The sequence below is a fragment of the Urtica dioica genome, chromosome 9 (genome assembly GCF_054948205.1).
Source record: "Urtica dioica subsp. dioica isolate 48M chromosome 9, U.dioica_male_clone48M_v1_H2, whole genome shotgun sequence".
NCBI classification, from domain to species: Eukaryota; Viridiplantae; Streptophyta; class Magnoliopsida; order Rosales; family Urticaceae; genus Urtica; species Urtica dioica.
The window spans coordinates 21,108,477-21,118,095 of record NC_142764.1 but is presented as its reverse complement, the minus strand read 5'-3'; the positions used below and the strand labels follow the sequence as shown (position 1 = coordinate 21,118,095).

The following is a 9,619-nucleotide window of genomic DNA, read 5'->3' as shown; positions in this document are numbered from 1 at the left end:
CCATGGCAGATGACTATTACCATTTAGTGCATCAACAAGCATTTTACAATCACTCTCTATTACCTTGATATCTTTCCACAAAGTTTTCAAGTTTAAGATGATAAAAATTAAACTATCCAACTCGACAGCAAGGCTAGAATTAACGATCACAAAGCCAGCAAAACTCAAAATCCATTTCCCTTCAGAGTTTCTAACAATCCCACCAATAGAACTATGACCATCCTTGAACGATCCATCAATATTCAACTTGAGGCCATTTCTCGGTGGGTTCCAAGATAGCCAGCGAGAGCCATTTTTCAGGCTGTCAGTGGTCGTTGTTTTAACCAAGATGGTATTCATACTAAGAAAAGAAACAGCCTCATAGATTCTTTTCTTCATCTTAAGAATATCCATACTACAATCATAAAAAACGCTGCAAAATAGGGCAGTGTAGAGTGAAAAAATTGAGTAAAGATATAGTGTAATATCATTGGAGTAAAAAAAAAAAGGCATTGTAGCAAAATAACCAAAATGAAACTATGAAATTTGTTTATAACTTACGTTTCACAAATTTTAGGGAAATATGCAACAGATTTATGTGGCAATAATTAAGGTATGATTTGTCTTTATTTATTAACAAATTCGTCATTTTCTCTCTCCTACTTTTTTCTTACACTTTTTTTTACCTAAAAACTTCAAAAAAATCATATCTATCTCATTTTCTCTCTATTTTTGAAGATCTCGACGTCATGAATTTGTAGGATCTGAAATCACTCAATTTCGAGTTCGTATGAGAAAGATACGAATTTTTGAAGTTTTGATGCAAAAAAAATTATTTAAAAAAAATAGGAGAGAGAAAGTGACGAATTTGTTAATAAATAAGGACAAATCAGACCTTAATTATTGTCACATAACCCATTTGACTATATCCCTAAAAATTGTCAAAAAATCTCAAAAAAATATTTGGGGTAAAGGTTACACCAAATTTAGTTTGAACATTACAGTAAATTTGATGTATCCATCATGGTCTTATAGTTAAAACTTAAAATAAGCCTCTCTCAATGTGTATATCTATCTTATTATATATTATAAAAAAAAAGAATCAAGATTTACTGTTCACAAACATATTCAATCAAATTACACTTTCAATGCTTGTGTGGCTCATCATATATGTCGGTAAAAAAAAAATGAAACTCATTAATAGCTATCCCCTTCTAAAGCTTTTAATTTACTGCTCAACTTTTCATTCTCTCTCAAATATTAGAGGAAATATCGGCATAAATACTCAATATTTTCGGAAACATACACTTAAATACCTTTTTTTTTTCGCGCCAAAAATACATAATGTTAAGTTTCAATTCCACTATTAAATCAATCCGTTAAATCTAATGAAAATCTACATGAAAACCTAAAATTAAACATGGTTTAATGTTTTTTTTCATAAAAATAACTAAAAATTAATATAACATTTTAATAATAATTTTTTAATTATAAACGACTTCTATATTATAATTAGACATTAATAATATTATTAAAACGATTTTATATTTATTTATATTAATCAAATATGAAAATATTCTTTTTATTGAAAAATGTTTAATTGATTTTTTAATATAAAAACGTTTTTAGTAATATTATTTATTGCTTGATTATAATATCAAAGTTATTTTTAGTTAATTATTTTGTTATAAATTTTTCGATAAAAAAGATAAAAAAAAAATGAATCTACATTACGTATAATACACATTAATTCAGATTTTTGAATGGTTAGTACAATTTATTTAACAAATTTGATTGATTACGAATAGTTATTTGTGTTGTTATAAAATTTTAATAAAAAATATTTTCAAACATGATTAATATAAATAAATGAATATGAAATCGTTTTAATAAGGGTAGTGTAGCGAAATAGCCAAAATGAAACTATAAAATTTGTTTTTAGTTTGTGTTTCACAACTTTTAGGGAAATAGCCAACAGACTTATGTGGCAATAATTAAAGTCTGATTTACCCTTATTTATTAAGAAATTCGTCACTTTCTCTCTCTTACTTTTTTTCTATATTTTTTTTACATAAAAACTTCAAAAAACCATATCTATCTCATATGAACTCGAAATTGAGTGATTCCAAATCCTACGGATTCGTGACGCCGAGATCTTCAAAAATAGACCCATTGTGTTTGATGAAAAATCATGTTTAATATCATAGATGTAGAAAAATCACGTTACTACATTAAATATGAAAATAACTGACAATTTTTAATTATAAAAAAAATGGAAACGTAACTATGATGCATTAAACATAATTTTTCATCAAACACAATGGGTCTATTTTTGAAGATCTCGACGCCCCGAATTTGTAGGATCTGAAATCACTCAATTTCGAGTTCGTATGAGAAAGATACGAATTTTTGAAGTTTTGATGTAAAAAAAATTATTTGAAAAAAAATAGGAGAGAGAAAGTGACGAATTTGTTAATAAATAAGGGCAAATCAGACCTTAATTATTGCCACATAAGCCACTTGGTTATATCCCTAAAAATTGTCAAACATAGGCTAGGTCCAAAATCACACGTTTAAAGTGGCCTAGTTACTTACAAATCTCTTTTAATAATACTATTAATGTCTAATTATAACATAAAATTCATTTATAATTAAAAAAATTATTATTAAAAATGATATTATTAATTTTAAGTTAATTGTATAAGAAAAACGTTAAATCATGTTTAATTTGAGGTTTTCATGTGAATTTCTGTTAGATTTATACCATTTACAAATATTACAAAGATTTGAAATTAGTAAATGATAAATTTTGCACATGCACACAAAGAGGAAATCAAATATATCAGAATGTCTCATATTTGTTGGGTAAATGTTGTTTATAAATGTGTCACGTACTTTTACTTTTCGGTTAGCTTAGGCACACACTGCTTCTAACACAGTATTAGAGTCAGGCTTAGTTTTGAAACTGTGCCACCTATGCTCCAGAGTTCATCGTGCGTACGTGCAACATGATGTTTCAATTTTTTTTTAACATCATCAATGGAGTATTTGAGCAATGTGCTATTCATAATTTTGTGACATCTCTCAGTTATTGAGCAAATTTTTGGGTGTGAGTTATACCCACATACCATACTATATTCAAGTTTTCATTGATTATTAGAGAGAGAGGGAGAGTTAGTTACAAACAATCACTTGGTTAGTTCATAAAAATTTCAATATAGTTTATAACTATATACAATTTTAATTATTTTTACCAAAGTAAAATAATTAAGAGCCATTAACGTGTATATATACCAAACGTGTCGATGCATGAATCATAAGTTATAATTTTTTTTTTTGCTTTTGATGATTGTGGTAAAAGATTAATAGAGTGGAGGGATAAAAAATAAAACGAGGATGTTTTTACTGCACTAAAAATAATTAAATAAAAAATTAAATGGATATTTTACTTGTAGATTATTCATATTTTAGCAATTTTACTAGCAAATAAATTTCAGAATACATTACTTTCTATAACTCATCTTAAAGAAAATCTCTTCAACAATATTTGTATTCCCAAGTATGTTGCTCTTCTAGAGGAAAAAAACAATTATTTAGCGATATAAACCACATAACATAAGCGTTTGCGTTTTAATCAACGTTTTATAATTTTTTCGTAAATAGCATAAAATATGACGTAACCAACGTTATTTACACATATTTATTAGAAATTTACTATGCGTTTTTTATCATTTCGATAGCGTAAATAGATTTACGTGACTATTTACCAAAATTAACGAAACGTTGGTTATTTGAAAATTTTTAACGTTTCATATGACTAGATAGCTGCTGGACCCGGAAAAAAAATTGTAAACTTTTGGCAATAAGAGAAAAAAATGTTCTTGTATTGATAGATTTATACATACTTTCGCATTTTATTACCGTATATTCTAAGATACTTTATTTGTAAAAGAAATATTAAATATACAAAATCATGCAGATAGTTTACTCTAACTCTACCACTCAACTTCTTCTAAAAAAAATACATTTACCGGGGTTATAGATAATATCATAAAAATCAAGACAGTCGCGTCAGAATAATATGCTGTGAATTATGGATCAAATCGTTTTCCCATTTCCACTATTGTTTTCCAATATAATTATATACAATTTTTTTTCCCTATTTTATATATATTAATTCTGGATAGGATACTACGTCGTTCAAATTTATTTCCTTATTTGACACGCCTCTTATCTCAAATGCTCTAACTTGATATGTAAATTCGTGAAATCGATCACCGGCACGTTCTATTACATAAATTTATTTTGCCTGTGTTGATGTAATCTGACTACGATAAATTTCCTTTCTCCAATTTCTTAAGATTAATATTATAAGCACAATGAGACTTGAAATCCCTTTAAAATGTCCAAGCCGATACGTAGAGTTCTTCTTAGAAAAATCTCTGAAATTAAACTAGACTTGAGTACTTAAAAAAAAAAAAAAAAAAAAAATCTCTTCAACAATTTAACGTTAGGAAAAGAAAACAAATAAACTTGCGTTTCGCTCTTCGTAGTTTTTTAATCTGAGTTGAGAAGTTGAAGAGAATATAAAAAAGAGAGCGCACACAGCGCCACCTCAAAAACCACATGCCAGTCTCAAACTCGGCCCAAATCTCAATGTCATTTTTCACCATCTAAAACTCACTCACTGTCTTTTTTTTTTTTTTTTTTTTTCTTCTTTCCAATTTCTTCTTCTTCTTCTTGACTTTTGCTCGCTGTTTTGTTTGTATATCTGAGTGTTTCTTGCTCTCAGAGACAGAGACGTATTTTTTTAAAAAAATTATAATTGATATCATAAATACGCCGATCCGAAGACATTTTTATTTTTTTTAACCATGACTTAATTATAGCTGGTATCTTCGTCCTCTAACGGTCACTTCTCAATCACATATTCCAATCTCTCACTGTAAGCATTAAATTCTCTGCACTTTTATTTTTTGTTCGTTTCTTTGATTGAGTGTTGGTGTGACCATTGTTGTAACTTGTTTGTCAATTTCCGTGGTCGTTTTCAGGTTAAGGTCAAGACTCTCCGCAGAGCGAAACGAACTAGTTTTCGTTGTTTTGCTCTGTTTTTTCTCTGATCCGTACTGTTGAGAGAGAAAGAGATGTTGACGTGCATAGCTTGCTCTAAGCAGCTCAACAACAATGGATCTCTGAACCGCAAAGAGGACGAAGAAGATCCGGTTTCGTCAGAGACGCCCAGGACCAAGCAAGCCATCAAGGCTCTCACTTCTCAGGTCTGGTTTATCAATTTTTTTTTTTTTTTTTTTTATATTTATATTTTATTTCCTCCGCCACAATTCTTTTTGGCGGCTCAGAAGAAGAAAAAAAGTCGAATTCCACTAGGTCTTTATGAAAAAATTTCTCTATATAAAATTCTCATTTCTGTATTCTTTTTGTTGCGGTCTAGGGCGTCAAATAATCTCATTTACTCGGCACGAAAGAGGAGAATTTAAAAAAAAAAAAAATTAAAAATTCACAGCCTTGCACTTTCAAACACAAGGTCGATTAGGTGATAACAGTACGGCCTTAAACTAATATAATTAGACAAAAGAACACAAATCGTTGAACGGTTTAGGACTCAGATTCTATTCTGTCTGACTTATTTCCCACACCAAATCAAACCAATAAACAAAAAACAAAAGGACAATAATGATCAGCACAGCTCATAGGATTTGGATCGGACCAGAAATTATTCTAATTTTAATCTTCACCCACACACACACAAACACATGCAATTCAGATCAAGGACATAGCACTGAAGGCTTCGGGGGCGTATAAGAGCTGTAAGCCGTGCTCGGGATCTTCGAACGGAAACCGAAATCTGAGGGACTCGGACGCGGGGTCGGAGTCTGGAAGGTTCCGCTGCGGGTATCGGAGGGGCACGGGAAGCTCGAGCTCGACTCCGAGAGTGAAGTCGTCGAGCGGGGAAGGGACTCCGGCGGCGTCCGTGAGCGGGCGAGCGGAGTCGGTGGTGTTCGTTGAGGAAGACGAGCCCAAAGAGTGGGTGGCACAAGTTGAGCCCGGGGTCATCATAACCTTTGTTTCATTGCCTCAGGGAGGGAATGATCTCAAGAGGATTCGCTTTAGGTACGGTACACTCTAATTTTGTTTATTTTTTTGGATGTTTGGTGGAACATGAAAAATGTTAGGAATTTCGGAAAAAAAAAATCTCTCCTGCTGTTCTCGGATTAAAGATGATTAGGTACACTCTAATTTTGTTAATCCTTCCCCCTTTTTTTTGGATGTTTTGGTGGAACATGAATAATCTCTTAGTGTTATTCTTGGTTTAAAGATAGTTAGATGGAGAAAGGAATTGAAGGAAACTTTGAGGAGGAGAATGTATTAGCATATGGGTTTCATTTTCTTTTTTGAAAAGTAATTTGAAGGAGATTTGGATGTCTGTGAGCTCTTTTTTTTTCTACCTTTATTTTTCTTGCAATTTAAAAAGAAATTATTCTAATTTTCAAACACTATGAAAATAAATTTAATTTTTCCCTAAACTTTTCTTCATAATTTATAGCTTCCTTCAAATACATGCTCTTCTTAATTAAACCGGATTTCAAACGGAGGCTCTGAATTGATCAAAGTATCAAACTGTATTTCTCACATGGTTTTTGTTATACGCATGACAAGTCGAATTGTTCTTTCCTTTTTTGTGTTTGTCTGTTTTTGTTTTTCACTGTGGTGGTGGTGGTAATTGAGGTTGAGATGTTTGTGACACTGTCTCTTTCTCTCTCTCTCTCTCTATTTTTTTTTCTTCTTTTCTTTTGTCAATGGGATTTAAAGAATGGGAATTTGAAACTGTGCACGTGAATAAGATGTGTGTTGGATCCATCTTTTTTTGGGGTGTGGTGGACCTTATGTAGGGCTTTAATATAGGAAGAAACTTGTCTGTCCGATATAACCTTTTTTGTATTTCCAATAAAGCCATCGTAGTCTTTGTAGAGTGGCTAAAAAGCACTCACAATCCCTCACTCACTTCTATGATTGAACTGTTAATATAGTAGTAACCCTCTCAGTTTAAATTTTAAAATTAAAAGGAAAAGAAAGAGCGGACACGATGTTTTGGTCCTGTAGAATTTGGTTCTTTTGCTAGGATAGTTCTTTTACGCTTTCCAATGCTCAGTCATAGATCAAGCAACAAAGATTCAAAGCTGCTTGTTAATGGTAGAGACTGGTCATTAGAACATATCTTCATTCTGCCACGCTATGCTCACTCACGTGAACTATTGTCTGAATTCGATCAGCCGAGACTTGTTCAACAAATGGCAAGCACAAAGATGGTGGTCGGAAAATTATGACAAGATCATGGAATTATACAACGTTCAGATGTTCAACGACCAAGCTGTCCCGCTTCCAACCCCACCAATATCCGAAGCGCAGGTAAAATATTGAATGTTTGTCGAATATGCGACCATATACTTAGCCAAATCATGTCTAGGAAAATAAAAATAAGAACTAAATACAAGTCTTTTTTAATTGAATATTCCTGCAATCGCCGTCTCTCAAAAACGAATTTCTTCCTTGCCCCACAAATCTATCAGTCAGCATGCCCGTCTATCACAATTGCTCTTATTTATAGACTAACAACTTTGAACTGTCCTATACTCGCCCCCTAATATTCCTTATATCCTAACCATTGTATTTTTTTCGGTGGTTAATATAAGTTGTGGGTTTACCCAAAGTGTTGTTGGTCTAGTGGTAAGGCCCTTGGTTAATTTCCATGAGGTCCTGAGTTCGATTCTCACCAACACCTGGGTACCCACCTAGCAATTGCTAGTGTTTCAAGTTCCCAAATATAAGTTGTGGGTTTTTTTCTTATGTATCTTTCAGAGCCCAAAGATCGATTCTCTCAGAGACAGCCCTATGACTCCCCCACTGGGCAAAGAGTGCCCGCCAAGCAACTTCCGTCCGATGGGAACGGCGGGGACGGGCTACTCGTCCTCGGACTCGCTCGAACGCAGCCACTCACAACAACTCCGCAACCACAACGGCGACGCGGCCCCGCCGGCTCCCACGCCGAAGCTCTCCGGCATCAGCGGCTCGATGGCGGACGATACTTCTTCGGTGGACGCGTCCGCGAGGACCAGCTCGTCCAGAGATCACCCGGGTCACTCGGGAGAGCTCTCCCTCAGCGACGCCGAGACCGAGTGGGCCGAGCAGGACGTGCCGGGGGTCTACATCACTATCCGGGCCTTGCCAGGTGGCGGCCGGGAACTCAGACGCGTCAGGTTCAGGTCAGCGACACCCACTTAAGTTTCATTCAGGGTCGGCCTTGGTGTATATATAATTATGTATATATAAATCCGTTATTTGATGATCCTTTTGCACGAGGCCAAAAGGCCACTCGCTAATAGTTGCGCTAAAAAGTCGAAACACAAAATGAGGATCATTTTGGGCTTATGGGGTGTCTTGGATTGATTTTGGGAATTTAAAACAGCTGCTTCCTTAATTCTTGATCTATTTGGGCAAGATTTGAGATTCGAATATGAAGGTCAATCATTGATGTTGTTGGGGAATCAGAATATGTCACAGTCGAGAGCTTATGTTATTGTTTGATTTATTGTGCAGCCGCGAAAAGTTTAGCGAAGCGCAAGCCAGAGTGTGGTGGGAAGAGAATAAAACCAGAATACAAGATCAATACTTGTGACTCAAGGCACATCTTTTTTTATACGAAAGTTGTGTGAATAGGAGAATAACTCAACGCTCTAACCACTCAATTCTTAGAAGAAGTGAATTTGCGTTTCATTGGTACAAACTTCCTGAAGATGAAAAAAAAAAAAATTCAAAATCACATATCAACTCTGGTTTGTATCTTGATTTGGTTGGATACGTTAGGGGTATACATCTTTGTGAACTTTTGGAATTTTAATTTATGTATGCCAAATTGGTGGATTTCTTGTTGAAGTGTTGGGTTTGGTGGAATTTAGTAAACTTAGTATATTGGGGACGGAATATAGGAATTGTGGGAAATGTGTAACTTTTAACATCGAAGTTCTTGTGAATTGGTACCCCTTTTCCTCCCTTCATCTTTTAGAAATATTTGGACTTTAATAATGCTTTCCGCGCAAATAATTTAACACTACAATGGCGTCGTTGGTGCTAGGTCGGGTGGAATGGGATCTCAGATCAACCCCCAAAATCGGGCTTCTATGCCAAAACGTTCTGCTGCTCTGACAATGAGCGCACCAACAGGCAAAAGAGCTTCACTTCGATATCCACAACGGTCCACATTCTAAATGGTGAGGTTGTTCGAGGTACATCGAGAAGGAATGATATACGATGTGTTGAGGTACATCGAGAAGGAATGATATACGATGTGTTGAGGTACATCGCTCACACATAAGACCTCGAGACCCCTAAAAAGTGACCCTACCCATTTTAAACTCTCCTAGTACAATACACCCTAAGAAAACCAACAACCAGCCAACCCACAGTCATCTCAAAAGTCTCGAAAACCCTTGACCCCGCATCAGTTGATAGCTCGAGGAGCCCTTCATCCACAAGGAAATTAAAGAAGCACTATTTTCTATGGGATTTAACTAAACCTTGGGCCTGAGCAGTTATCAATCTATTTTCTTTAAGCGAAATTGGGATA

At 34.2% G+C, this 9,619-nt stretch overlaps 1 protein-coding gene across 1 annotated transcript; it reads left to right on the top strand.

The window, feature by feature from the left end:
• The first annotated feature begins 4,557 nt into the window (after positions 1-4,557).
• Positions 4,558-8,858, top strand: ATBRXL2 (DZC (Disease resistance/zinc finger/chromosome condensation-like region) domain containing protein). Its single transcript, XM_089626671.1, has 6 exons — positions 4,558-4,924; positions 5,031-5,255; positions 5,762-6,108; positions 7,269-7,404; positions 7,855-8,258; positions 8,593-8,858. The coding sequence occupies exons 2-6, from the start codon at positions 5,124-5,126 to the stop codon at positions 8,669-8,671; spliced, it is 1,098 nt and encodes a 365-aa protein (XP_089482797.1). The 5' UTR covers positions 4,558-4,924; positions 5,031-5,123; the 3' UTR covers positions 8,672-8,858.
• Positions 8,859-9,619: the final 761 nt, after the last annotated feature.

Coding starts and splice junctions, on each gene's coding strand:
- ATBRXL2 (XM_089626671.1), top strand. CDS start 5,124: ATGTTGACGTGCATAGCTTGCTCTAAGCAGCTCAACAACAATGGATCT. Junction 6,109..7,268: donor CTCAAGAGGATTCGCTTTAG/GTACGGTACACT, acceptor GAATTCGATCAG/CCGAGACTTGTTCAACAAAT. Junction 8,259..8,592: donor CTCAGACGCGTCAGGTTCAG/GTCAGCGACACC, acceptor TTTATTGTGCAG/CCGCGAAAAGTTTAGCGAAG.